The 26,123-nt window shown below is 49.3% G+C and overlaps 8 protein-coding genes across 8 annotated transcripts; 4 read left to right on the forward strand and 4 right to left on the reverse strand.

The window, feature by feature from the left end:
- Positions 1-920: 920 nt before the first annotated feature.
- On the reverse strand, positions 921-3,615 carry GGS22DRAFT_72612 (MFS general substrate transporter). Its single transcript, XM_047967919.1, has 4 exons — positions 2,710-3,615; positions 2,304-2,632; positions 2,187-2,244; positions 921-2,130 (listed from the first exon to the last, which is right to left on the reverse strand). Exons 1-4 carry the CDS (start codon positions 3,475-3,477, stop codon positions 1,030-1,032), a joined length of 2,256 nt encoding a protein of 751 aa, XP_047815065.1. The 5' UTR covers positions 3,478-3,615; the 3' UTR covers positions 921-1,029.
- Positions 3,616-5,672: 2,057 nt separating this feature from the next.
- On the reverse strand, positions 5,673-7,631 carry GGS22DRAFT_172726 (uncharacterized protein). The gene is made up of 2 exons (XM_047962808.1): positions 6,750-7,631; positions 5,673-6,693 (listed from the first exon to the last, which is right to left on the reverse strand). Exons 1-2 carry the CDS (start codon positions 6,957-6,959, stop codon positions 5,848-5,850), a joined length of 1,056 nt encoding a protein of 351 aa, XP_047815066.1. The 5' UTR covers positions 6,960-7,631; the 3' UTR covers positions 5,673-5,847.
- Positions 7,632-8,944: 1,313 nt separating this feature from the next.
- Positions 8,945-11,056, reverse strand: GGS22DRAFT_172727 (GNS1/SUR4 membrane protein). Its single transcript, XM_047962809.1, has 3 exons — positions 10,276-11,056; positions 9,937-10,219; positions 8,945-9,863 (listed from the first exon to the last, which is right to left on the reverse strand). Exons 1-3 carry the CDS (start codon positions 10,663-10,665, stop codon positions 9,565-9,567), a joined length of 972 nt encoding a protein of 323 aa, XP_047815067.1. The 5' UTR covers positions 10,666-11,056; the 3' UTR covers positions 8,945-9,564.
- A 1,092-nt stretch (positions 11,057-12,148) lies between these two features.
- On the forward strand, positions 12,149-14,415 carry GGS22DRAFT_172731 (cytochrome P450). The gene has a single exon (XM_047962810.1). It carries the CDS (start codon positions 12,707-12,709, stop codon positions 14,321-14,323), a length of 1,617 nt encoding a protein of 538 aa, XP_047815068.1. The 5' UTR covers positions 12,149-12,706; the 3' UTR covers positions 14,324-14,415.
- GGS22DRAFT_172732 (uncharacterized protein) lies at positions 14,416-16,136 on the reverse strand. Its single transcript, XM_047962811.1, has one exon. The coding sequence runs from the start codon at positions 15,816-15,818 to the stop codon at positions 15,159-15,161; it is 660 nt and encodes a 219-aa protein (XP_047815069.1). The 5' UTR covers positions 15,819-16,136; the 3' UTR covers positions 14,416-15,158.
- A 434-nt stretch (positions 16,137-16,570) lies between these two features.
- Positions 16,571-18,960, forward strand: GGS22DRAFT_172733 (putative N-alkane-inducible cytochrome P450). Its single transcript, XM_047962812.1, has 2 exons — positions 16,571-18,590; positions 18,686-18,960. The coding sequence occupies exons 1-2, from the start codon at positions 17,204-17,206 to the stop codon at positions 18,856-18,858; spliced, it is 1,560 nt and encodes a 519-aa protein (XP_047815070.1). The 5' UTR covers positions 16,571-17,203; the 3' UTR covers positions 18,859-18,960.
- Positions 18,961-22,409: 3,449 nt separating this feature from the next.
- GGS22DRAFT_72861 (uncharacterized protein) lies at positions 22,410-23,675 on the forward strand. Its single transcript, XM_047967922.1, has one exon. The coding sequence runs from the start codon at positions 22,642-22,644 to the stop codon at positions 23,488-23,490; it is 849 nt and encodes a 282-aa protein (XP_047815071.1). The 5' UTR covers positions 22,410-22,641; the 3' UTR covers positions 23,491-23,675.
- Positions 23,676-24,222: 547 nt separating this feature from the next.
- Positions 24,223-25,462, forward strand: GGS22DRAFT_172738 (uncharacterized protein). Its single transcript, XM_047962813.1, has 2 exons — positions 24,223-24,657; positions 24,720-25,462. Exons 1-2 carry the CDS (start codon positions 24,468-24,470, stop codon positions 25,169-25,171), a joined length of 642 nt encoding a protein of 213 aa, XP_047815072.1. The 5' UTR covers positions 24,223-24,467; the 3' UTR covers positions 25,172-25,462.
- The last annotated feature ends 661 nt before the right edge of the window (positions 25,463-26,123 follow it).

Consider the following 26,123-nt stretch of genomic DNA (forward strand, 5'->3'; position numbering starts at 1 on the left):
TTGGAATATAATTATATATGCTATTGGAAGGGAAAGGGGTTGCTATGGGATGCGATCTAGGTTGGATACAAATATGTCGTGAGGAGAATAATATATTGCTATATACTAGAGCTTTACGAATGAACGTGTTAAAGATGGGCAGCATCACCTATTTCTCATTGGGTGAGGTTACTTGGAGGAATTCCGGGGAAGTGCTAGTTTCTAGAGTCTGGCACCTCTCCTTTGTGATATCTGGATCACAGATATTCGCTCAGGCCGTCGGTTATCTGAAATAGATGGACTGCAGTTGCCCAGCAGCCACTCCTAATACCATATCATATACCTTAAGGTACGCCGTGTATTTTAGAAAAACGACCTGTGACGAAAAAAAATAACTTTTGATAGGACCGTCGAGGGAATCGAACCCTCGAGCTGAGCTTACTTGTGATGTTAGAGCTATAGCGATTTCATCGAGTGTAAGCACCGCCGTACCAACTCGACCCTTCTCTTTGATCCGATGAACGGATGAGATATCGAACTGGACCTTCCTCTGCTATATCTGTCTTGTTAGGTGAGTGCATTGTCCCATTGGGCCACCTTTGCCCGGCGAGGAGCCAGGCTCCATTTGTGGATGCCCTTGAGTGTTAGTATTCAGGAAAGTATAATCCTAACCGTTACTGTCGACCCAATTAACCTAGATGCTATTCATGCCTTTTGGGGCCAGGTAGCCGTGACATCGCAAGATGTGAAGATATACCTACAACTAGTGAAGTCTCCAAGACCGGCTCTTCTTCTCCAAACACACCATAGTATGTCAGTTAACAATTCATGAAAGGATGCCGTCTGAAAGATCTTCATGTTGAAGGATGGATTCTTTGTTCATAGCCATCGATACCTACATTCACAGCCAGAACATCTCGCTTCCCCTCATATACACACAACATTACATCCTCATTAAAATATATATCATAATTAATACACGTTCTATCCATGACATAACATAACAATCCGAACCCAAACACCCTCCCCAGCCAACCCACCCCATCCTCATCATAACCCTCCCTCCCGTTGCTCCCGCGCCGCCTTCTCCACATCCGCATCCGCACCCTGCGGCGGCGGTGGAGACGGTTTCTTCACACTCTTCCACTGCAACGCACAGCACGCCAGAAACGCACACGCGCCCAGCGGCACCGCAACAACGAGCACCGTATGCAGCGCAGCATCATACAGCGCGAGCAAAGCGGGCAATTCATCCGGGCTCACGACCTTGCGAAACGCGACCGCGCCCGCACTTATAACCTTGCGGACATCTAGACCCGGGATATCGGTCTCGCGAACAAGTGCCTCGAGACGGTTCTGAAACACGCTGTTCCCGACAGAGATAAACACCGCGCCGCCCAGCGACTGCGAAGCCACGACAGCCGCAGTCCCGACCGCGAGATCCTCGGGGGCGAGGACCGTCTGCACGGCTGTGAAGCCCTGCTGGATGGACATGCCGAAGCCGGCGGACGCGAGGATCTCGAAGCCGATCCACATGGGGGTGGACATGGCGGGGTAGAAGAGGGTGATGATACCGCAGCCGACGGTTCCAATAGCGGAGCCGAGGATCGCGGGGGGAGTGAAGTAGCCGACGACAGAGACGAAGATGCCGGAGAAGACGGAGAACAGCGCGTTCGCGACGAAGTACGGGATCATGGCTACGCCGGACTGGATGGCGGAGTAGCCGAGGATGGCCTGGAACCAGATGGGCAGGAAGTAGGTGTGGATGAGCAGCGCGCCGTACGTGAAGAAGGCCATGAGACAGGAGGCCGCGACGGTGCGCTGCTTTGCGATGGCGGGCGGGATCAGGGCGACGTCTTTTTTCCACCAGAGCCACAGGACGAAGAGCAGGGCTGTGATGCCCGCGCCGGCTAGGAGCCCGATTATCTCGGCGCTGGCCCAGTCGGCGCCGGTGAGCGTGTATTCGAGGGCTAGGAAGAGCATTACGGCGGACCCGAGGAGGATTACGTTGCCGATTAGGTCGAGTTGGATTAGGCGGGATAGGATTTTGGGGCGGGGCCCGGGGTGCGGTTGGGGGTGGTAGACGAGGATCATTACGATGATTGTTACGGCGCCTACGGGGAGGTTGATCCAGAAGCACCATCGCCATGTCTAGGGTGGGTTAGGACGGTGGTATTTGGGTGTTTGGGGGGTGCAGGGATACGTACGACTAGATCTGTGAATACGCCTCCTATTAGAGGACCGACTGTCGCGCCAACACCGAACCTATGATCGTTAGTTTTCTGTCACCCATCATTGGTGGGTTACGGAGTTCGTCAGCTTACATTAACCCAACGACGGCAGTATATATCGGCCGAACATTCAATGGCACAGCCGTAGCAACGATAACGAAACTTCCGGTAAGGATACCCGCGCTACCGAACCCGGCAATGGCGCGTCCGATAATAAGAGACGCGGAAGACGGCGCGAATCCGCTAATAATGGATCCGATTTCGAAGACAAACATAGATAGGAGATACGCCCATTTAGCGTTAAAGAGAGTGAAGACCCGTCCGAAGACGGGCTGGAAGGCACATGCCGTAAGGAGATACGATGATCCATACCAACCGATGTCCGCTGTGGACTTGAACTCGGAGGTGATAAAAGGAATGGCCTGTTTCGCGGGTTAGTCGTCTAGTTGCCAGGTCGCATAGATGGCATGCCTAGCCCTGGAGGCTTTTGTTTACTTACGGTGGTAATGATAGTACGATCTATAGAGATCAAAAAAACAACTAACGAGAGACCAAGGGTAAGTAGTAATAAGGGAATTCCCTGCAAGAATAGATCTTTCTGGTCGGCGCTTTCGCCTTCGGTAGAGGAGGCTTCTTGGCTCGACTCGTCGCTCGGCGGCTCTTGTATGTTTAGCTGTACGGTGCTATTGGTCTGTTTCCCTGGATGCCGCTGCTCTTCTACGGGAGTAACGAGCTGACGGCCGGGTGGGAAGGACACGACTCGGGCCTTGGGGTCCTCTGCGTTGACGGTAGCTAGATGTCGCAGGTGCGGCGCCGAGTCGATTAATAGATCAGCTAAGGTAGCATACCGATCTGCTTCTCCGATGCTCGAAGAATGCAAGCGAGCAAGGCTTCCGGTGTCGTCGCCTCCGTTAGTTAAAGTTTGGGTAGACGATACGGAGAAGTCTCTTGAGTGGTGAGCCTTCAGGTCAGAGACGCTCCCGATAAGCTCGTCGGCGAGCCAGAAAGGTGACATTGCGTGAGGTGCAGGAACGTTGGACTGAGTAGCGGCGTCCCAGTCAGGACTGGCCCTGCCATCGTTAGAAGCCAAAGACTGGTGCAGCGAAGATGCGTCGTTGTCTTGCGAGGCACGATGGCCGCCGTCCTCCTCCATCTCGCCGTTGGTGGGCTTGCGCTTGTTCTGACCGGGCTGGATAGGTTGAACGACTAGGGTTGTCACATTTTGTCCAGGTCCAGAGCGAAGACGGTATAGGCGGTAGGGTAGCATCAAGACGCGACTCTGGGTGTGTGTCACCAGCCGGTCACTTGTCCTTCCGTCTCACCGTTGGAGTGTCCAGATGGGGCGACGTCACTACGCGCTATTGTAACGCCCCCGGACGATCCGCATCTAAGTCTATGGCCCTAAGAGGCGACTAGACGCGAATATCTTTTTTAAATCTTGTAATATGCCGACTCTGCACCGTTGCCCAGAAGCTCTAGCCTAGCTCGCAGCTGTGTAGACGAGCCTCCCCCCACACACATGCAAGCTACTGCCTTGTTTCTTTTACAGCTTGGGGGCTAAAGGACGACCCGGTAAATTACCTTGTCTGAGCTGTCGTTGGCCAAGAAGAAAAAAAGAAAGAGAAGGGGAGATTACTATTACATAGTATGTTGACAAAGAACGTTTAACCGTTTGTCGTATTGCTCCCGGTAGCTCGCAGAGAGATACCCACGGAGAGGGGACTTGCATGATACATGGCGAAGGTCCTCTGTAAGGTCGGCGATCACTATAAAGTTAGATGGTCTGGAGTGAGGCAGCTGAAGCCTTCCCTTGACCCAATAACAAAGGGCGGAAGGGCGTAAAAGAAGTGCCGGGAATATTCAATAGCGCTGTTGAGTTGGCGTTCGAACTGCGTTTGGCTGATCCTACAGTTCGAGGTGGATACGAGCTGAGAATTACTTCGCCCCGGGTGGGAATTCTGATTCTACGATAGGGGGGGAGCCAAGACGACGGAAGCAAAGTTGCCGTATCTTTGTTCTTAGGTGGTGTAGACTGGGTAGACTACCTAGGTAGGTACAGTAGACCGATAGACAGGGCAGATAGTAGATGATAGGTACCAGAAGGGAAGAAGCCGTATCTATCAGGAGTGGATTCCTAAAAGGGAGCGATCTGCGGCCCGCCGTCTTGGGGGTGGACCACTAGCGGAGGTGGACCGAAGCCACCGCTGCAGCCACCGGCCGGATTGAGCGGCCCTAAGGAGTCGATGAACACCTACTATCCCTTATGTCCTTATGTCCTTCTGTCTAGATTTGAAGTCTTAGTGCATGATTCTTATTACCGTTTCGGTACTTCGTAGGACGGATAGGAGGTATCCGGTACCTCCCTTTGAGAATCGATGTCTTACCTACTCCTGGTAAAAACCCCACACGTTACCCAAGATCGCGGAAGCTAGTATACGTGTCTTGTTACTAGATATATTACTAGGTAGTTAGCTAGTGTATGCTACTCAATATGGTAAGACATCGTTAATCTTAGATGCCTACGTGATGTAAATATTCTCCTAGTGCTAATACGTTATGCAGCTTCAAGTTGCACCCGAGATTATGAATGTATCCTTGTCCACGTGGCTGACGGAAAGGGATCTTGTTGTTGTACCCTGTACTGACGGGCTAGATTAGCAACTGACACTAACTGTAGCTCATCTTTCGGTATATTTATCCCTGTATTAGTTGACGAAGAGCCGTAATCCGTCCAATCCTTGTCTTTTAAGATCCTTAACAGGCGTTGATGTGGCTAATCTTATTTTCACTGTGAACTTATCAACGTCATGATTGAGGCGACTAGCAACATTCTAGCCATCGCTACTGTAGGTAGATATCGTATCGTCTAGGTCTTATGGCTGGCGATACGCTTCTTTGTAAACAAGAGGGTGCAGAAAAAACAGGATACTTTTCACCGAAGCCCAATGACAAAATCGCCGTAACAATGTGTCATATCAGGTATATGCGAAATAATATGCTTCTGTGACTGCATGTGTCATGGTTCCCTAATCAATCTGAATGGATAGACAGATCTAAGACTGTACTGGTACTGTATGTAGGGAACATGTAGGAGATAGGTAAGATTACCCAGGTATGGAGGCAACCCTACCTCTAGAATCCTTTCTTACAACACCCTTATTTCGACTTCAACGCCACAAAATTACGCAAGAAATGAATGTACTCACTACGTGCTTAAAAGTACAATGCATTGTTTTTTTTTCGGGATTAATCAGTTGACGCATAGGGCCGCATATTGAAGTGAAGCGCTCCTACATGTATGTTCGAGAGATCCCGCTCGTGCTCGTATTAAGATGAACACGAACCGTCATCGTCGCGTCTGATCTACCACTCTGTGCGTTATGTAAAATAACCCGAAAGGCTGTTTCATCTCATCTTCCAAGATACGCTTTGACATATGTATGTGTGATATGCGATGTGCGATGTGCGATGTGCTGAAACTTATGTATGATTAAATTATTATTATACTCTAATTGCCTGTCATCTGGTATGTAAAGTGTGAGGGATCATGTACAAGAAATGACTGCCACTCTATTTTTAATGCAATGAGGTATCTAAACGCCACCGGATTGAGATTGAATGACAAAGGTGTTGACGATCATAATATTTGGGACTTCTTCAAGCGTGCCAGTTGCATGAGGGTGTTCACTACCCCAACGATGCCGGCACCGTCAGTGTGCTTACCCAAGGCCTCACATCCGGCAGCGTCGAATTCCGCTTCAAGGTTTTGTTGAGTTTGTGCCGTCAGTGATTGCGCGGTAACAAGCCCCTTTTGCCTCTGCTCCTCAATTTGCCGCAGTGTGACCTCGTCAAATTCCTTGTCTTCGGAATTACCCGCTGGCAATAGCCCGGAGATTTGGAACATGGTGTCGGGTGAGACAGTCTTTCGACCGGCTTTGAACACGCATTTACTCAGCGCGGTCGCGAAGATAACCTTATCCGAGTTGACATCACCACCCTCGTCACTGCTGGACGACTTCTCGTCTGATCCTTGATCAGGGAACTGCTCCGGATATAGCGTGTAATTCTTTGGTTTCACGGCATCCTTGCGGACGAAGTGAGTGACGATGTAGATCCATTTCTCATCCCAAGTCAAGATCTTAGACCACATCTCGTACTGCTCTTGCGGACGTATCTCCCGCTTGAAGTTGCATGAGACGGCACCTAGGGCAAATCCAAATAGTGGCTTGCCGGATCCCGTGTATGCGGCAGTTCCTCCGCGCATCTGCTCGATTCCTTTAGCGAATAGGGTGCAGACGAGGTGAGCGCGGGCGATGTCGGCATCTGAGAAATATGACGAATTAGATTTGTGAATGTTGAAGTCTATCTCCATGAGTTGTGCCGTTGATGATGTAATGATTGGCTGGAAAATATGCGTCGGTTTGAGCGGCACGGCAGACCGCTGAGTTCTTAAAACGAAACGAAAGGCATTGACGAGTCGCATCTGGAGCTTATGTTAATTCTGAGTAAGGAAGAAAACACGAGAGGATGACTACTTACGTGCCACATAAATGGCATATTCTTCATGTTAAATGCGACAAAAAGACACAACAGCGAAAACCATAGCGTCGACCAGGTCAAATGAGGGTAGATTGCATCCGTGACAGAGGGCATGGGCGTCGGCAGCCCAGCGATAGGACCCTCTGGCACGACATCATAGTCCGAGCCATGACTTCGGTTGATGGAACCAAGGATGTAGGTTGTCGACATCTTGACCCACGCACAAAGGAAATCTGGGGGTTGTAATTTTGAAAATCTGGCGTCCTTCGCGCAAGTTTTGTTGTGAGTGGTGTACGAAATGTGGATGAGATATCAACGTATGTTTTGGTAGCATCGTCCGGCCAGTATTAAGAAAGTCCGGTATTCCGTAACATTCCCGGAGATATGTATTTGATATAATACAGTTGAAAAAAAAAACAATAAGGAAACTGACCCATGTACTAGGTCTGCGGGACTATGAAAAAAAGGAGTGATGGACTATCGTAGGCCTAGACGGTAACGGTAAGATAAGATGTCTTCAGGTGTCTACCACCATTTACTGTATGTAAGTGGAGCCCGATTTTGAGCTCTTACTACACGAAGGAGCTTGAGCAGTATTAGCTTCTTTACTTGTTCTTCAGCATTAAGCTAGGAGTTGACATATCGAATTCGGTAGTGATTGTCTTTAAGTGTCTAAGTTCGGGGCGTGGAAGAACCAGTTATGATTCATCGATGACCAAACTGGGAGGAATTTCCACAAATCTATTAAGATCGAGCTCGTCAATCCTTCCAAGTTAAGTACGCAGATATGTAAAATTGATACAAATAAAGAATAGTGACTATGGTGACGCTACGTTAGGCATATCCGTTTCTACTTGGCATCCCAAAGCATCGAGCGTCCTAGGAAGTTCAAACACGTCTCAGAAACTGTCCATGGAAGGTGCTCTTGAGGAAACATTGTAGGGCGTAGGTAGCATTCAGCGAGTAATCCTAAATTTTGACAGTATCTTCTCATATGATTACCGCCTCAAATCCAAGGAGACGCGTTCGTCCTCTTCTATCGCGGGGATAAAAATCGGCCACATTGCTCAAGAACACGAGGATGTGCGACCAACCGTTACATTCTGATCATATTTGGACATATACCCGTAGACAGGTAATTTGGTTTATTCGGACTGCGAAGATCCCGGACACTAGTAAAACGCCCCGAAGAATAGGAGGCCTTTTCTTTTTCTCAATAAGCTAGATACCTAGTGGCCGGTATTGGATGAAACATCAAGTTTCTTATTAGATAATCTATCCAAAAAGGAAAGGTTTGGCGAGCAGATATTTCATTCTCGTCAACTTTCCAAGGTGTCTGGTATTGGCGATGCTGCCATGATGCTGGTAAACAAATATTGCCACTACTAGGTAGACAAAACATGGTACCGATACAGTACCGAAGAATTTTGATTATGGGCTCGACTAGATTCACCTGATTTATCTGACAAGGAACGCTCGAGCAGATGTGTGTCAGTCTAGACCGTTATGTTTGACGTATCGTAGGGTATCACCGATCGATCTTGATCACGCAACAGAACAAAGAGATTGTGTATCTCTTGCCCAGCTTCGGTGCGGTATGTAACCTGCTAGATAAGGAATTGGGGGCTTCAGCTTCCTGGGCTGCTAGGGTCGGTACCTAGCAGTTGGGTACGTATGATTGGGCTGATCGGGGCGCCTGCGGGAGGAACCACTGAAGTCATGAAGCCCACATAAACGAGGCGTGCCGAACCAGCATAGTACCCAGTACCTCACCTATTATTAACTTCTACCTGAGCATTCTATAAAATCTTGGTCGACATCGAGCATTTTTGATAAGCACTGGGTAGAGGATTAGACTAGTTGACTAGTAGAAGAGAGGCTGAAAAATCCCTGCTTTAGATATCGTTGTTCCTTGATTATCTTTAGCCTAACTGCTGCTTGTATTTAGTCTGCGATGATATAAGCGAATAGCAATTGGCTGGAGGGGGGAAATCAGTTGAATTAAGATATTGCCAAGATAGGGGGAATGTAACGTGTACATCCTCCAGCTTTCTTCGGGAATCATGACGGGACCCATCCATCACAAGCTTGTACTTAGTACTACGACATGTACTCGGTAGATTTCTACTTCACAAGGATCATGGGTCAACGTCTGAGGGAGACTGGGAGATTAAGCTCCTTGTAAAGGCCCCACAATCCCACAACCTCCCCGTAAAAATGTCTAAGATGTCACGCCTCTTTTTTAACCTCACATCAACATACCCGCAAAGCTGCCGCATACCTACAGAAGTACCTACTCCAGTACACCAGTACCTTAGTACACCACATTACAAAGGGCTCTGCATAAACGACATCCACTTCGACCACCACAATGAATTCATTGTTTTGATTCGAAACTTTCCAATTCCTCATATCGCTAATCATTGCTAAGGCATCTATGCAGTAGCTAGGTAGCTGACCCTAAACGAGACCACCCAAGTCCGTCTATTCCACCCCGTCATCCGCCGTTCCAAGTATCTACACCAACTCTAGAACTCTAGAAATAATAAGGATTAAGATATACATGTTTATAACTGTCCGTATGCGTATGCAAATGTTAAAAATAAGACAATAGACAATAGACAACAGCTGACGCCAACTCCGTGATGAACCCCCCACGTTCCCCCCACCACCCCTCCGGATACTTGGGAATGCATTATACGTTCAAAATATTGACAGTAGCAAGGTACCCGTGCCCACAGACCATGCGGAGTAACATGTCTACCTTGGTAACAAGGCGGATAGTCTTAGATAGGCGAACCGGACCAATACCACGTCACTTCCTGGCGACTAGCGAGCTGTTCATGTGTTCCACCCCGCTGCAGCTGTCGGCGACCATAGCCGCGCTCTGCTTCATGGAAGAGACGGCGGGCGTGTCGCCCTTCTTATTGGTCTTGCGCGCCGAGGCCTTCTTGTACGTGGCGATGTAGAACATGATGAACAGAACCAGGTACGAGCTCAAGATCACGCATCCGCACACGGCCGCGAACGGCTCTCCGGCACATCGCCCCACGTGAGGCAGATAAGGAGCGTGGGCACTCGCGTAGTAGTCCCAAGATGCGAAGTATACGAAACCTATTTTTCGGAGAATTAGTACGCTCGTTCTCGTACGAATCGTATGTTGATTACGGTAGATAGACAGCCTTACCGAGGTCGAGGATAAATTGCGCGATCTGCATTCGCGTAATCCATTCTTTCCATGCAACCTTAACGCCGCGAGCGCTTTGGAAGTAGTACCAGTACATCACCACATGCACGGTCAAGTTCAAGGTGATCGGAACCCATGAGACAGATGTGTTCCCGATGAGCTGGGTGTAGCATAACAATGCGGTTGCCGGGTGATGATACGTGTGGAGGAAAGTGAGCGGCTTCTTCTTGACCATCAAGAAAACCGTATCGATCAACTCGACGTATTTGGTGAGATAGTTGAGCTGCTCTCGTCAGTACCTGCATTGTAATCAATGAGCGCTGAGTTTAAGGTACTTACGTAGTAGAGGGTTACGAGCTCATCTGTCCAGCCGTCTGCACCGCAGATATTCTCATAAAGACCGTGCTTCCATAGTGTGGGTGCTAGTTGCTCAATGAAGAGAACCAACAGACTACCACTCAGCAATGTCAAAATTAAGTTGTGAGCCTTAAACAGCCCATTCAACTTCAGCGGCTCACGGTTACGCATGATCTCTCGGCCACCGAAGATGACGATAAGGTACAGTGCGATCATGGCCATCGTCTCATTAAGGGTCGACATGGGGGTAACCCCCGCCTTGAACCTAAATTCGTTCGCATGGTATCCCATAACAGAGGTCCATAACTTGTCGAAAGCTTGCCATGGTGCAATCTTGATGATGCCGTGCGAGTTGAAGATTTCAAAAGACATGATGGTTATATCTGACAAATGAAAAACAGTTAACTCCGAGGGATCCGAAGAGGGTTGCAGCGAGCTATCTGAGGAGATGCTGACAGGACGGGTAGGTTCAACAACAAAGGACCTTTGACTTGAAATACAAAACACGAAAACGGCGAATCTCGATATTATTATAATCGACCGGTGAAATAGATCGGGTCTTGAACGATCGATGTTATACAGCGTCGATGGTTCTATAGCGTAGGTGCAAGTGCAGGTGCAAGTTCAAGTTTAAGTTAGGCTGGACCGTCAGACGGAGAGCGGAAATCAAGGATTGGCCCGGCTCCTTGGGATGAGGCGGGCTATCCGAATTTTAGGAATTTACCAACTCTTTATTAGCTAGCAGCTAGCTAGTAGCTTCTCCACATGAATTAGCTTTTTAAGTGTGGTTACACGGTTGCGATTGCGATTGCTTTTCATTCTGGTGGCTAATGGACAATGGCAGGTGGTAAATCCGAGTACGCATAGTACTTGCCTGGTAACACAACACCACACGGTTTCGGTATAAACTAATGAACTAATAAACTACAACTAGTAGCTGAAGATTACCTTGAACCGTTAGCGCATATGATTTACACGATTTACAATGTACAATAATACAAATTAATTCTAAAGTCTCGGACAGGATATCGCCGGACCAAGTACAACCAACTATTGAGTATCTTGCATGAATACCTCTAAATTCAAATACCATTAAAAATGTATCTACCATATCCCTTTCACTTCGGAGGCTATCAATATGTTTCACCCATAGACATAACTGTTGGCATGCCTAGATTCTTAAGGCTTAGGTCAGCACAGCATATACAGGAGGGGCGACAGGTTACAATGCATGTGACGGCTTAGATAGATCCCTGTTTTTTTCGTACCCAAGAAAAATAAACAGTTGAAAAAAAGTTTGTAAAAAAAAGTCAAATGGCCAATTACAGTTGCACACCCTCTCCCTCGGATTTAGGAACCGGTACCATCGGCCTGACGTGGCTGCCGACGCTGCCGTCATTAATCGCGATAAGCATTCTCCGGTCCAGACTCGCTTTTCCAATAGGGAGGTCCACCTTCTGCTGCCTTTCCCCGAAACATCATCAAGCCAGGGCTGCGAAGGAATTCCGCACTTCAGCTCTCGCCTCTAGAGCTGCGATGTATTCCAATGTGAGGCATTACATTAGTGGAATTTGCCACTACCCAGATGACCATGTTCTAGTCGCATGCACTCACCACATACATACATACATACATACATACCTACTGTTAGTAGATACGATGCGCGATGGAGTGGAGTGGAGTGGAGCGGCCTTAAAACTCGGGAGAGCTAGGTACCGGGATTGATGGTGGTGACAGCTCCGTGGATACCCATCTAGGTACGGTTTATCTAAAAGGACCACGGGACTAAAATGGTAATAGTGCTAGCGACGGTCAATTTATATCTCATCTCGACAGCTTCATGCTTAGTTCCAACGCATAGGATCGGGTGGCATTGGCTCGCAGATATCCAATGCCTAAAGACGCGTCAAAATTCGATAATTGCAAGGATCGACGTCACATAGAACTAATAAACTAACTACCTACCTACTATGTACTACAAGATGGCCGTTCCGAGATTGCGGGCTGAATGGGCCAAGTTCTATCTGACAAGTCAAAGACCGGTCTAGCTCACAGGTTAAGCCTCAGTATTCCCATCGAAGTAGCCAAGCAGCCAAGTACCTCGATTCAAAGGACATCCCTCATAGTTAAGTGGGCCCACCCCCTAGATGTTGTCTTACACCTTTTTCACTACATGGCTACATGGCATCATGGCCTGTTCTAGCGTCTATCTCCCGGTACCTCCCAATCGTCGATGTATATAATACTCTTGTCGATCGATCAAGCCATAATAGGTCTGTTAATATCGTTATCCGTAGCTTTCCTTCCACCCGCGGACAATCTCATATACCCTTTCTACTTCTTGTAAACCTTTCTCAAGTCCTTCGTTGCTGCCATAGCCATCTATTGTCTGCCTACCCTTTTTCCTTTCATCATGTCTAAGGTCTCCGCGACGCCGGTTTTGGCGGTCACGGCAGCCGCGTCTTTCTTATACGCCCGCCATGCTGAGCTACCTGTTGGTCTTACTGTTGGTGTAGCACTCGCCGTAGTGTTTCCCTTATATGTCGTCCTTTGGCTCAGTTGGATATTCCCTTTCTACGTGTCCGAGTTGAGGCATGTCCCAACTGTACCAGGCTTTCCTCTCTGGGGTCAGTTCGTCGAAGTCATCTCAGAGGAATGCGGTGTGCCTCAACGAAGATGGCACAAAGAACATGGTCTCATAATCAGATACTTCTTTCCCTTCGGTGCTGAGCGCCTCTCCATCGCCGATGATGAAGCTCTTAAGCAGATGACAGTTAAGAACCCGTACAACTACCCCAAACCAGTTCGTGCTAAGCTATGGATGGTTCGAATCCTGGGCGAAGGTGTTCTACTCGCCGAGGGTCAGGAGCATGTACATCAGCGCAAATCACTCGCCCCTGGTTTCTCAATTCAGGCCATCCGCGCACTCACCCCTATCTTCTGGGAGAAATCCCTCCTCCTCGCTAAATGTTGGCGAGATGAGATGACTGCCGACAACGTTACAACTAAATCCTTCGAGGCACTCGAGTGGCTCAATAGAACAACCCTCGACATCATTGGCAGCGCTGGGTTCGGGTACGATATTAATTCCCTCGAGAACCCAGAAACCCCAATCCGCGAGGCTTACCGGCTAGTCTTCGCCTTTGACATAGCATCTCGCATAATGCACGGCATCCAAGCCTTCATCCCTGCATCCAAATACATCCCATCCAAGATGAACAGGGATATGCAGACATCCCGTAACATCATCCTTGACAAGGCCACTGAAATCGTGACCGAAAAGCAAGAGCAAGCAGAGAACAACACAGGCGGCAAAGACATCATCGCCCTCATTGCCCGCGACAACAAAAAGCTCAAAGCAATGGGCGAACCAGGCCTCTCATTCGAAACCATCCGTGACCAAATCATGACCTTCCTCGGCGCCGGCCACGACACCACAGCCACCGGCGTAGCCTGGACCATCCACCTTCTCTCCACCCACCCAGAGATCCAATCGCGTCTACGCGAGGAAATCAAAGACTACATGCCCTTCCTCTTCGACAAGTCCAGCCGCTTCGACCGCACCTCCATCGCCTCCGCAGACGCCGACCAACTCCCCTACCTCGACAACGTCTGCCGCGAATCCCTACGGTACATCCCGCCCATCCCCATGACCGTCCGGCAATCCATCTCCCCCGATCGCCTAGGTCCCTACCACATCCCCGCCGGCACCGTCATCTATGTGCTCGCCAACGCCATCAACCGGCTGCCGAACTACTGGGGCCCCACCGCCGACACCTTCGACCCGGACCGGTGGGACGCGCTGCCGAAAACGGCGACGCCGAACGCGTTCATGACGTTTCTGCAGGGCCCGAGAGGGTGTGTGGGCCGCAAGTTCGCGGAGACGGAGATGAAGGTTTTGTTGTGCTGTTTGCTGAGTATGTATGAGTTTAAGCGCGACTTCGACACCCCTGATCCCGAGGAGTGGAAGATGTGGCGCCTCGTGCTGAGGCCGAAGGAGGGGGTTACGGTTAGGGTTACTGCTATTTAGGATTGTACCTGATTATTTAGGTAGGGTTTGCTTGGCCTGTGAGGGTTGGCTTGGCGTGGACATGGGGGTTTGGGGGTTGGGGTTGGAGGGGGGTAATAATTAGTAATTTTTAACTACTTATGAGTATATACTAGCATAACTATCGATTATTCATCTTATAACTTGGATTGAGGAGGGTGAGGGTGATGCTGTCGTGGGGTACGTGTGTTGTCATACTATGCAGGGGATCAGCGTAAAGTGTACCTAGATGGAATCCGGGGGGCAGTCAGTGCGGTTGTCGTTGGTTTTGGGTTCTGATGAGGGCTGAATTGACGAGGTTTCTTGACGTAATGATTTACATTGATGCTGTAAGGAAGGTCCTTGGATTTACTAGAAGCTGGACGGATTAGCTTGGGGGCTAGTGCGTCGTTTCAAAGTGAGATCTTTATCGCTGTATGCCGGAATTTTATAGACATGGGTTGGGATGATCAGTTTGTATAATGCGATTGTTATTTGAAATTTTACGATAAATTTAGATAGGTTTTGATGGTGTTGATGTTCATCAATTCTGGTCACGATGGTTCACTTCAGTTCATGCCATGATGGGATCACCTGTAAGAAGAATATATAAATGCCCCGTAGTTATGTATATCCGACACATTAAGTACATAGATGATCATGAGATAGATGTGCGACCGTACCAAATATTATTAGAGTCCAAGCATCGAGATTATATGTTAAAGCTATTTACATGAACGGATTCGGGGTATGTCAATAACGACTTTAATATACGTGTTCGCTTTTTGCTTTTGAATGAAAACACCAATACATAATAGAGTAGGAGGTAAGCAGCCATTTAGCTTGCGTTTTGGGTGGTAGTGGAGTCGACGGTGATGGGGTCGCATGCCGATATGCCGATCCCTGTGCAACTGTTATCGTTGACTAGGTTGAGGTCGGGGGATATGGTTGGGCTGAGGTTGAGAAGGCTACCACCGCTGCTGCTGCCGCTGTTACTGGTAGTGGTGGTAGTAGTGCTTTTGCTTTGGGTGCTGGCAGTAGGGTAGCTGGACTGCTCCGTCTCGGTCGTCTCATCAGATGAACCGTCAGTTTTGGTAACCGTTTTGGTGACGTCAGATCCGACAGTGATAGGATCACAGGCACTAATGCCAATGCCCAAACAACTGTTCTCATTGCTTAGGTTGAGATCCGGTGAGATAGTAGGGCTCAGGTTGATTAGCGAATTGTCATCGCTGCTGGTATTAGACTCCGTCTTAGTCTTAGAGGAGCTAGAGCTTGATGTGTTGTCCGCAGTGGTTGAACTGGTCTTGGAATCAACGGTGATAGGGTCGCACACCGATATGCCTATCCCGAGACATGAATTGTCATTCTCGAGGTTGAGCCCGAGGTCAACGTCGGGGCTGAGGTTGATCAGACTCCGCTTGCTCTCCGCGAGGAATGCCGGGAGGCTGTGGACGGTACCGACAAAAGAGAGAACGAAGTAGGTGAAGGCGCGCATGTTGGCTTCTGACAAACGGACTATCGTACTAACAGATGGATCTTCCGGACTTCCAAAGAATATTAGGTTTTTAGTTTTGTTTTTGACGTGACGAGAGAGAAAAAAATTGGAAAAGATGAGTACAACAGAGATTAGAGATCAGAGATCTTCAGCTCAAACCGTTTGATGGGATAAGGTACGAATAGGGGAGACGCTCTCTCTTTCGCCAGCTGACAGCATGATTAATTGATCGGCGTCGTATTGTCCTATTATATTTCGCTTGTGGGTAATTCAAACAGTTATTAGGCTTCGTGATGAATTTGGTGGCTGCAGCCAGCTAATCAAACTATGCACGTATATGCTCTGGCTTTGTAGCTGCTTTGTTTATTCCCAAGTGACGATATGAGCTATCACCAAATCGCCCCCTCCTAGATGCATCCGTCCAATCAGAAGCCCGATGTCAGACTCAGCTCGTCCCGAATAGGAAACTCTTTCGACAGGGCTATCCTTGCTAGCGTATGCTTTTGTAACCCACCCCGTTCGCGGAAGCTGTCGGTTCCTGACACCGGAGCCGGTTCCTTTTCTTAGACTGCTTAGATCGAATATTGCCAAAGTACTCAATACTTCTAAAACTTCGGGACGCTTATAGACCCAATGCTGCAGCCACCTGCAAGCCGTCCGGCCAATAGATGCCTACCCTGACGATCTTCATCCTATCATCGGCCGATGGTAACCCCAAGGTTTCGAAACTTGGCCCATCCTGCTATTGTCAACCCGCATGCATACAACATTACAATATACTTACATAGATTAATGTATGATGTATGTATGTATCGTACGTATGTGCACAATATAGCGATTCCAGATCGCGTCGCGAACTTCTAGCCCAATTTGACATGTCTCGGCCCTCCAACTGGCCCGACTGCCCCTTAAACAATGATACCCAATACGAAATGTAGCGAAAAAGCCTTGATCCTTTCGTACGGACCTAGACAGGCATTAATTGAAGGGAGCGGGGAGATAGGTAATCGACGACTCAGGAGTGGTGGCCGACTCCCCAGGGCTCGATTCTGACCCAGTGCCTACTAGGGAAGCTAGAACTTGGCTTCCGATTCAGCTGTTCGATCCCATGACGAGATCTGGTTTGAGAAAATAGGAATGTTGCGTTGAAGGATCGAGGGCGACGGAATCAGAACAAAGGGCAATATCTTGAACATAATATAACCCCTTACGTCAATGTAGGAGGATGACTAAGGGGTATTTTCAGAGCTTCGAAACGACTCACTTTCTTTTTTTCTCTTTTTTCTCATTAGATATCCACTGTTAAATCTTACTTGACTCTCACTAATCTCCAGAGGTCGCTGCTTCGCACAGTAGCGACTATCACCATCGTTTCCCAAGCCAAGATGGCCAGATACGTGAGCAGCGCTCTTATGCTGCTCGTCGTCTTCATAACATACACGATAATCAAATCAAAGCTCAAGAAGCGCCGCAACAATGCCAAAGCGGCCGCACTGGGGTGCTTGCAGCCGCCCGTGTTGCGTAGCACAAACCTCATCGGCAACTCGATCTTGCGGGAGTCGATGAAAGCCACCAAGGAGGACCGGGGGCCGCAGTATGTCGCGGCTAAGATGGACAGCGTGTCGCCGTCATGCCACACTATCAAGGTGCCGATCATCGATTACGAGATCGTCGTGACGCGGGATCCGGAGAACGCGCGGGCCCTATTCACGAGCCCGGACTTCGATATCAGCCACCACAGGCAGCTATCATGGATGCCGCTCCTCGGCAAGGGGATCTTTACTAGCCGTGGCGACATCTGGAAGCACAGTCGCGCCCTGCTGCGGCCGCAGTTCGCAAGAGAAATGATCAGCGACCCGCAGCTCGAGGAGCAGCACCTCTCGCACCTGTGGCGGCGGCTGCCCGCAGACTCGAGCACGGGATGGACAGGGAAAGTCGACCTCGCGCCGCTGTTCTTCAAGTTCACGCTCGACACCTCAACAGAGTTCATCTTCGGGCAATCCGCCAACTCTCTACTTCAAGACGAAGAACAACAAAGCCTAAACCCAGATACCAAGGTGAAGAAAAAGGACCTAGCGAGCCACTTCAACGCAGCGAAAGTATGGATCGACAAGCGCGGCGCTCTCGCCAAGTTCTACTGGCTGATGAACAGCACGGAGTTCAAGGAGCACTGCGCCGCGATCCACGCCTTCGCCGACGGCCTGGTCGCGGACCGGCTCGCGAACCCGGTCGACAAGGACCCGGAGAAAGGGGCGCGGTTCAATCTCCTCAACGAGCTAGTGAAAGAGACGCAAGACCCCCGCGAGCTCCGTAATGAGACGCTACATGTGCTTATCGCCGGACGCGATACCACGGGTTGCTTGCTAGGCTGGGTCCTGTATTTCCTGGCGCGGTACCCGCGCGTGTTCGCTAGACTGAGGGCTGAGATTATAGATCGTTTCGACGATAGACCGGCGGATTTCCGGTCGCTGGCGCAGGTCTCGTATCTACAGTGGATCATCAGCGAGACGTTGCGTTTCGTCACTGTGATCCCGTTGAACGAGCGCATCGCCCTGCGGGACACGGTGTTACCGAGGGGAGGCGGACCCGATGGCAAGGCGCGTGTCTTTATTCCCGAAGGCACACAGGTGCTTATCCCGTTGTATGCGATGCAACATCGCGCTGATATCTGGGGTGCTGATGTCGAGGAGTTCCGCCCTGAGAGGTGGGAGACGCATCGTGCTGGATGGGAGTACATTCCGTTTGGGGCTGGTGCGCGGAAGTGTTTGGGTCGTAAGTTTTTCCTTGTCTCCCCTTCTTTGACCCCATCGCTTGCTTTTCCCTTTGAAAGGGTGGTAGTAGTAGATGTTTGCTAACCTGTCACGTAGAACAATTCGGTCGTCAGGAGGTCAGCTACGTCGTCTCCCGGTTCTGCCAGAAGTACGACCGCATAGAGAATATGGAAGAAGGTGACGGCCGGATCCGCTTACACCATGCTATTGAGAATCGGTCCGGCACGGGTGTACAAGTGCGACTGCATGAAGCGAAGGCTACTACGTGATGTTGTTCATGGGGTGTTAGGTGTTAAGGATAATGAATTATTTAGTATAATACCTTAATGTCTATAAGATCAATTACATGAATCTAACAACGTCTACCTACATAATAGCTACCTAGGTACCTATGTGTATATCTCTAATTGTTTGAGTGTTTATAATGCATTCATATCTCTGTCAGAAATGAGCCCCCTTTTCATGATATTCGCTTTAATTTCTCTCTTCTTTGACACTACCTATTGCAGGGAATCCGCATCTCCTCTACAATCAACTGGTAATTGTCAATATGAGCAGCTATAGTTCACACTATTTTCAACGATATATCCTCGAGTGTTTGATGGATCGTACAGGAACTGCGACCTCCCCGACAACGCCACTGGCTGGAATTCAAGATGCTTAACTGATTGTCTGAATACCTCCCTAGGTAAACCGATCTGGTACTCAAATTCGTACGTATTAGGTACTTCTCAATTCTACAAGGAGACTTCTTACAGCTCCGTCTAGACTATCGCCATCGATACCGTACCCGGTTGTGTTACTTGCTCCCCAAATGGTATGCTCTTCGCCGTACCTATACATATCATAACTCCTATCCTGAGACAGATCTCATCCAAAGTGTCTATCTGATGCTTTATCTATGAAGCTAGGCTACAGTGATAAGTTGTGACCGATGGCTGAATAATTCGGCCGAATGTTTAGACATTTGTCAGTTCTACAGCCGATGGCGACCTCATCGAAGATTCCTGAATGGCAGCTACATATCTAAATCGGATCTGGCCCTTCACTCAACCTACATGTACTACTACTGTGGCTGCAGACGCCGCCGCTAACTGCATCGAAATAACAGAGCCGATAGACGCGTGCCTACGAGTCTTACCTACTACTTAGCGGACGCCATCTCGGAGAGTACGATGATAATTAACTTCCGCTCCGCACCTACCATAGGTTTGGCGCATAGTCGTGTGCTACTATCCACCTACGTAAATGAAGCCAGCCACCTCTATTCTGGGAGCTCGGTACATATCCAGCTCGCCTGCACGCCACCTCCCGAAGCCAAAGATACTGCATGTTCGGATGGGAAACCGGACTGGCGGAGACGGATATGTCTAGAATACTTCTAGATATCTGCACAACACGATGGCTAACGTCGGCGCTTTTCTCATGTACTCCCCATGTCGCTCAGGACGATGTTACGTAGCAACCACAAGCATGAGGCCGTCCGTGACAGCTCCGGTGGCTTGAACGTGCAGAACTAAAGTACATAAAAGTGCAACATTGAGCAAGAGACTAAAGATAAACCAGTGGTCGGCGAGAAATCGCTCTAGATACCATCCCAAGATGCAAATTACCGTAAATACACTGTTTAAGGAATCTTGCTCCGCGATGTGAGGCGATAGGGAAACATAAGGCGAAATAAGATGTCAGCGTCAGCACTTTGTTATCCTTCACGATCACTCCTACGCCTCCCCGCCATACGGATGAATACACCGTGGTAGCGTTACACTGCAGTATCCCGTAAGCGCAGCCTAGCTTAGCTCCCATGGATCCCTAACTCTGGAAACGAACTGGATCTAACCTCGATCTTCGCTAAGCTGTTGTCGGCAAGGTGTTCTTTTTTAAAATGTCGAAAAGCAAAATGAGACTTGTATCTTGATTGTAGTTCATACCTACATAATATTGGCGTTCATATTGGAGGTTATCACGGTAATCTCTACCTTGAACTAGAAGCTTTGTTGACATTATCTCCGTTACTAATAGTCCGCTGTACAATGGACCCCACAGGGTCTCGGGTGTTGCAAACACTGAAATTCTGAACGATGCAACAAGATCAATGTTTGGTCCTGAAGGTAGGCGATGTAATAACACGGACGAATAAGAGTGTAGTACCTAAAAAAAGAAAAAGTAGTGGTTTGGGGCGATCGTAACCAGTTACACAGTAAGCTCAGGGAACACAGGGAATCAGATATCGACACCGTTGAGAAATAGCGGGCGATCGACAGTGCTGAAGACAGGCGTGGCAACGGCTAGAATAATAGGAATTGCACAATACAGGTCGTTGATGATTCAATCTGCAAGTAATCCTCTAGGCCATCCCGTGCGCTACATCAGCACTGTGGCTTGAATTCTCACATAGCTGCACGTTGAATCTTTGACACATTGATAGCGATCCGGAACGATGCCCTCGCATAGACGCGATCGAATCAAGGGCACTCGTACCCCATCTCCATGGTCTGACTGAGTTGCACCAGCTGAGTCTACGTAACTCAGGGAGCCACGAACGATGGCGAAATCGTGTAAAGGCATGACCTGGAGCAACAAAGCATATTCGCGAAAATAGCTCCCGAATAGGAAAACATATATTTTGGGGTTCGTCCAAGCCTCATCGCTTGCTTGTCTCCGTGACGTGTTCGCCCCTAGTCTCTACAATAGGACTGCTCTAAACATCCTAACCCGCCTTACCTCGGCACTCTCTGCCAACGCTAACCAACTCCAAGAGCAACGCCAGGCTGAAAATAGCCTAGAACCTCGCACTCGGGAGATCGCCAAGACTGCGATACATGAGACACACGACTCGCATAAGGACCGGCTCCTTCGGTTTGCTTAGCAGTTACAGCGACCTCGTTAAGGCAGGTACAGGTAGAACCTAACCAACTTTCTAGCTATTAACGAGCCTAACGTTCGTTTAATTCGCGATGTTTCGTTTCAATTCAATGCTGCCGTCCCCTTCGCTTTACGCTACCCATCGCGCTGCCATGGCACAGAAATGCAGCTAGGGATTTAAGCAAGGGGGCGGTGCCAACTAACCCATGCTGCGATGCCATGTTTAGCTTAATAACGGTAGATTACAGCGCAATGTATTCCAAGCAACATCCTCTATGCGGCTCCATGTTGCGCTGAACCCGCCAAACCGAGTCCTAGCTAGCTGCCCCTCTGCCCCCTAAAGCTCCAATACTGCACCGAAATAGTCCGAGACTGGCAAAAACACCACGGCACGCACCAGACCGGTCGTAATTCGTCATAGTTCTCGCGATTGTGAAAACAATTACCTGTTACGAGACTTGGCATGGCTGCGTTGTCTAGAACATTTCCCTATCCAGCCATCACCCAGGAAGAATAAACAATTGTCCGTTTAGGACGTGCTCACATTTTGTGATTTATTTATCGATGTTTTTGAGTAAGCCATCCGATGCCGCGTAGAGTATAGATCAACGGCGCCGTCAACCTCCGGCGATCCACCACACCACAGACATGATTCATGACGAAAGCCTAGAGGCTGAGAGGTCAAAGGTTTTCCGGTAGGCAGCAGGCGAATATTGGGAACCATCGGATGGGAGTTCGACGGTGTAAGACAAAGAGTCGATATGGCTCCGCACAGAAACGGAAGACAGCCGTCATTTGACGTTTGGCACTAAGGCAGTTTAACCCTGGCCGATGATCGTCCCTTAATGATGATGCGCCTTGTAGCCCAATGCGTATCCAATGGAGTGGGAGCAAGCTTTTACGTACCCAGCGTACCAAGCCTGGCAAACCTGCCCACTGAAATAGCTTGCAAGGGCATGGCTAATTAAAATCCGGGGGGGCTGTATCTCATTTAACTCCCTGATTGGTCGCTGTCGGGTGTGGCTTATGTGAGATGGGAGGGCTCCTCTCATTCCTTCAGATGTATAAAACAAAGAAATATTCTCCCTAGAGTTGACCCAATAATTTACCTCCTCACACGGGACTATTGCATTCACAAGGCGTCAAACTACCTAATACACACCAATTACACCATCAAATCAGTCAACATGCGTTTCACCACGGCAACCCTTCTCTCCGCCTCCCTGGCCGCCGCACACGTCGTCCAGGTGCCCCGGGACCCGATGATCACGCCGGCCCCTGTGTTAAAGGAACGTCAAGACTGGCAACAGGCCGTTTCGGAGGCCCTCGCCGTCGCCAGTTCCGCGGAGGCTTATGCCAGCTCGGTCGCCAAGCAGTATGAGAACGACCCGAACGCCGCCGCGGCCGAGAGCTCTGCTCTTGCCGTAGCCAGCTCTGCTGTCGCCGCCGCAAGCAGTCTCGCAGCCCAATGGGGAGCCGCCAACGGACTCGAGGAGCGCCAGGACTGGGAATCGATAGGCCAATCGATAGCTAGCTCCGCCGAAAGTCTAGCCACCTCGCTCGCCAGCGCCGGTCAGTCTGTCGGACAGTCTATTGCTAGCAATGCCCAAAGCTTCGGCCAATCCGTCGCCAGCAGCGCCGCCGCTGCCGGTACTTCTATCGCCAGCAACGCTGAGAGCTTCGCTTCATCCGTAGCCGGCACCGCCGGAAGCATCGCCTCGTCGGTCGTTAACAGCGTTGAGAGCAAGGGCTCCAGTGCCGCCTCTGCAGCTCTAGCTTCCGCTAGCGCCGCCATCAGCAGTGCCGAGAGTGTTGCCGCTACCGCCACTGGCAGCGCCGCCTCCATCGCCTCTTCCGCAGTAGCCAGCGCTCACTCCGCTGCTTCTTCCGTTGCATCTGCCGCAACCGCAGCTTCGTCTGGCTCAACCAGCGCCAGCGCCACCCCTACCGGCAACGCTGCCATCCACGTCTCCGGCTCGATGATGGGCACTGGGGCCGCCGCCTTCGGTGTCCTCGTCGGAGCTATTCTTTTGTAAATAAACATTTAACTCTACCTTGAGACCAAGCCTAGGAAAGGCCGATGTCTTGTTGCTGTTTCTAGAAGGATATTCTAGGGGTGTTTTTGGGATATACGCCTGGATTTAAACTTGATGATTTATACTATACCACACACACATACACACAAATTGGCATTGCATGAGGGTTTCTTGGTTCAAGGATGCTTTATGTGAGCTAATAGAATTGATGTCAAGGAGGTGGAGGTGGGGCGATAAGAAAATGAAGACGACCTTGATTGTTTGAATAGTATATAATAGACATTGAATGGTTCACGCCCCTGATAGTTTTAGTATTGCTTGAAGTGATGTTTATGTGTCTCGTCGATGTTGGATAATTTCCAGATTTATTTATGTGCTTTGTAGCGCAAGTGGTGACTTACATAACTTCGATTGATTATCGCAATTGTCAGTCTTCGATGAGAGGGTATTTAGCATGTGAGTATAGGCAACATGAGATGTTCATAGAAATATGTAGGAAATGTGAAAAGTGAAGGTTCACGCTGACAGTTTCAATTCAACCTTCGATTAAACCGCTTATGTAAGTTATTCAGCTGGCTGGATAAAACATTAAGGCTTGGCAAGCAATCTACGCGAACTAAACGCGCTATAAATTTAGTGGGGTTCGCGCTATGGGAAGCGTTCCACAGCGCGACGGGTCGCGATTCCCAGCCACTCGCGATTGTCAATTACCAATTCGTACCAATAGATAAAGTTCCACGGATACAAAGTACTCTCATTTAATTCTCAACCCGCATTCTCCATTCGTCAATTCCGACTTCGAACCCTCCAACATTCGACTTTTCATCTCACCTCATCACACACACACTATTCTGTTAAACAGTAACAAGGCTCTACAATTTGTATCTGCCTACCTAATAATTGATATTTCTTCGCTTGAACACAATCATCTCACACCACACCACCACACCACCACACCACCACTTCCAACCCTCAAAATGGTTCTCAAGCGCAAGCGTTCCGAATCCTCCCTCTCCAGCAGCCCCTTCAGCTCACCCCCGCGAGCCGACCACTTCTCCGCCATGGACCTGGACACCTCTCCGATCCGAATGACCTCGCCTTCACATCTACACAGCCGAACCCTAAAACGGTTCCGGGACAGCCGTCCCTCCGACGAGGAGATCCACCGTAAGTACCAACCACGAAGCACTCTCACCCTTAATCCTCCCATCATCTCACCAGACTCGCAGAACGGACCTTGAACAAGCTGTACACAGCACAAAAACAACACCTCGCCTCCCAGCAGCACCACTTCGCCGCGACGAACTTGTCTGCCCTCTCCTTGCAGCCTCGTCCCCAAGCCCAGGCCCAAGCCTCCCTCCACAGCTTCTGGAACCTCCCCACCACCACCCCCTCTACTCCCAACATACACACCACAACCCTCATCGACCGTCCCCCCTGCGACGGCCCCTCTAACTGCGAGGACTGCGGACAGGGGCTCCACGAGGGCGACGCGATGGACGTCGACGGGTTCGGTGCGGAGACAGGGGACACGGGGTGTGGCTCCTGCGGCAAGCACGTGTGTTCGCACTGCTCGATCACGAACCTGGGGGAGCCGCGACGGTGTTTGATTTGTGCGGGGAAGAAGGTCTGGGTTGGGGGTTTGGGGTGGGCTGGGATTCAGAGGCTTAGGGTGTGTTGAGGTGGTATGTGAAAAAGGTGTGGTTTGGCCGCCGTTTTTAAGCTAAGGGGAGAGTATGTGTTTGAAAAGATCGTTGAATGAGGCTTTGAAGAAGCTTTTGTTGGAAGGATAGCATGGAGTTTGGGCGAATACGTAGGTAGGGATCTTGTTTGTCTTTTGCGTGTGGTGCCTGCTGTTGCTGGTACCTAATAGAGACACATGGTGTTGTATAACAATGGCAGTTTTTGCTGGGTATAAACATGACGTTGGATGGTTGAAGAAATATATAAGTACCTAACATTGTTCCTCAAGCCTCTCGCGTCCTAAGTAACAGTGAAGGTGTTATCGTAAGCTTCTTTGTGACTAAGGGGTATTTGACATAGTAAAAGCCAATGGCAGTAAGATCGTTATTCGATCTAGATGTAATTGCTCGCATGTCAGGATAGGGGCATATCACTAAGTGTCTACTTTGTATGTGGGTGTGTATTCAAATTGGATAATTGGCATTGGTTTATCTAGGTACCCAAGGTATTGATAGTCAAAGAAGCAACTTAGGATTGTAAGAAGCCATTGGCAGATTTATCACAAGTTCATCCCCAGCATGGAAACATCACTATTAGTACAACTATAAGATACAGTCTTAACAATACATAAGAGTTTTTGTCTTCTAGCCGAGGCATACACTTTTCAGCAGTAGAAGCACATGCATTTCCTGCAGTGTGATCCTTTTGTTAGGTAATGGAATAAATAACATGCGCTCCATTAGGCATATCAAAATCCTCAAAATGCGAGATAAAGCACCGATGCTATTTATAACGAAAGGAGATCGTCCCTCGGCTATTTCATAGAAGCTTGTAGGAATCCTGAGATCGGATTTTGGAACTTCGGAATATGGTGTGATAGCTGAACTCGAAATCTTACATCGACTAAAGCTGATACCAAGCAGAACTTATAGAATTCCTTTTGGGTTTTT

The sequence above is a fragment of the Annulohypoxylon maeteangense genome (assembly GCF_022496945.1).
Source record: "Annulohypoxylon maeteangense strain CBS 123835 unplaced genomic scaffold GGS22scaffold_20, whole genome shotgun sequence".
Lineage (NCBI taxonomy): Eukaryota > Fungi > Ascomycota > Sordariomycetes > Xylariales > Hypoxylaceae > Annulohypoxylon > Annulohypoxylon maeteangense.

Bases quoted from the DNA above. Each gene is read 5' to 3' on its own strand.
- GGS22DRAFT_72612 (XM_047967919.1), bottom strand. From the start codon at position 3,477: ATGCTACCCTACCGCCTATACCGTCTTCGCTCTGGACCTGGACAAAAT. The intron at 2,245-2,303 runs GTAAGCTGACGA...TAACGATCATAG, and splicing joins ACTGCCGTCGTTGGGTTAAT to GTTCGGTGTTGGCGCGACAG. The intron at 2,131-2,186 runs GTACGTATCCCT...AACCCACCCTAG, and splicing joins GCGTATTCACAGATCTAGTC to ACATGGCGATGGTGCTTCTG.
- GGS22DRAFT_172726 (XM_047962808.1), bottom strand. From the start codon at position 6,959: ATGTCGACAACCTACATCCTTGGTTCCATCAACCGAAGTCATGGCTCG. The intron at 6,694-6,749 runs GTAAGTAGTCAT...CATAAGCTCCAG, and splicing joins ATATGCCATTTATGTGGCAC to ATGCGACTCGTCAATGCCTT.
- GGS22DRAFT_172727 (XM_047962809.1), bottom strand. From the start codon at position 10,665: ATGTCTTTTGAAATCTTCAACTCGCACGGCATCATCAAGATTGCACCA. The intron at 10,220-10,275 runs GTAAGTACCTTA...TGACGAGAGCAG, and splicing joins AGCTCGTAACCCTCTACTAC to CTCAACTATCTCACCAAATA. The intron at 9,864-9,936 runs GTAAGGCTGTCT...TCCGAAAAATAG, and splicing joins GCAATTTATCCTCGACCTCG to GTTTCGTATACTTCGCATCT.
- GGS22DRAFT_172731 (XM_047962810.1), top strand. From the start codon at position 12,707: ATGTCTAAGGTCTCCGCGACGCCGGTTTTGGCGGTCACGGCAGCCGCG.
- GGS22DRAFT_172732 (XM_047962811.1), bottom strand. From the start codon at position 15,818: ATGCGCGCCTTCACCTACTTCGTTCTCTCTTTTGTCGGTACCGTCCAC.
- GGS22DRAFT_172733 (XM_047962812.1), top strand. From the start codon at position 17,204: ATGGCCAGATACGTGAGCAGCGCTCTTATGCTGCTCGTCGTCTTCATA. The intron at 18,591-18,685 runs GTAAGTTTTTCC...CCTGTCACGTAG, and splicing joins TGCGCGGAAGTGTTTGGGTC to AACAATTCGGTCGTCAGGAG.
- GGS22DRAFT_72861 (XM_047967922.1), top strand. From the start codon at position 22,642: ATGCGTTTCACCACGGCAACCCTTCTCTCCGCCTCCCTGGCCGCCGCA.
- GGS22DRAFT_172738 (XM_047962813.1), top strand. From the start codon at position 24,468: ATGGTTCTCAAGCGCAAGCGTTCCGAATCCTCCCTCTCCAGCAGCCCC. The intron at 24,658-24,719 runs GTAAGTACCAAC...CCAGACTCGCAG, and splicing joins CTCCGACGAGGAGATCCACC to AACGGACCTTGAACAAGCTG.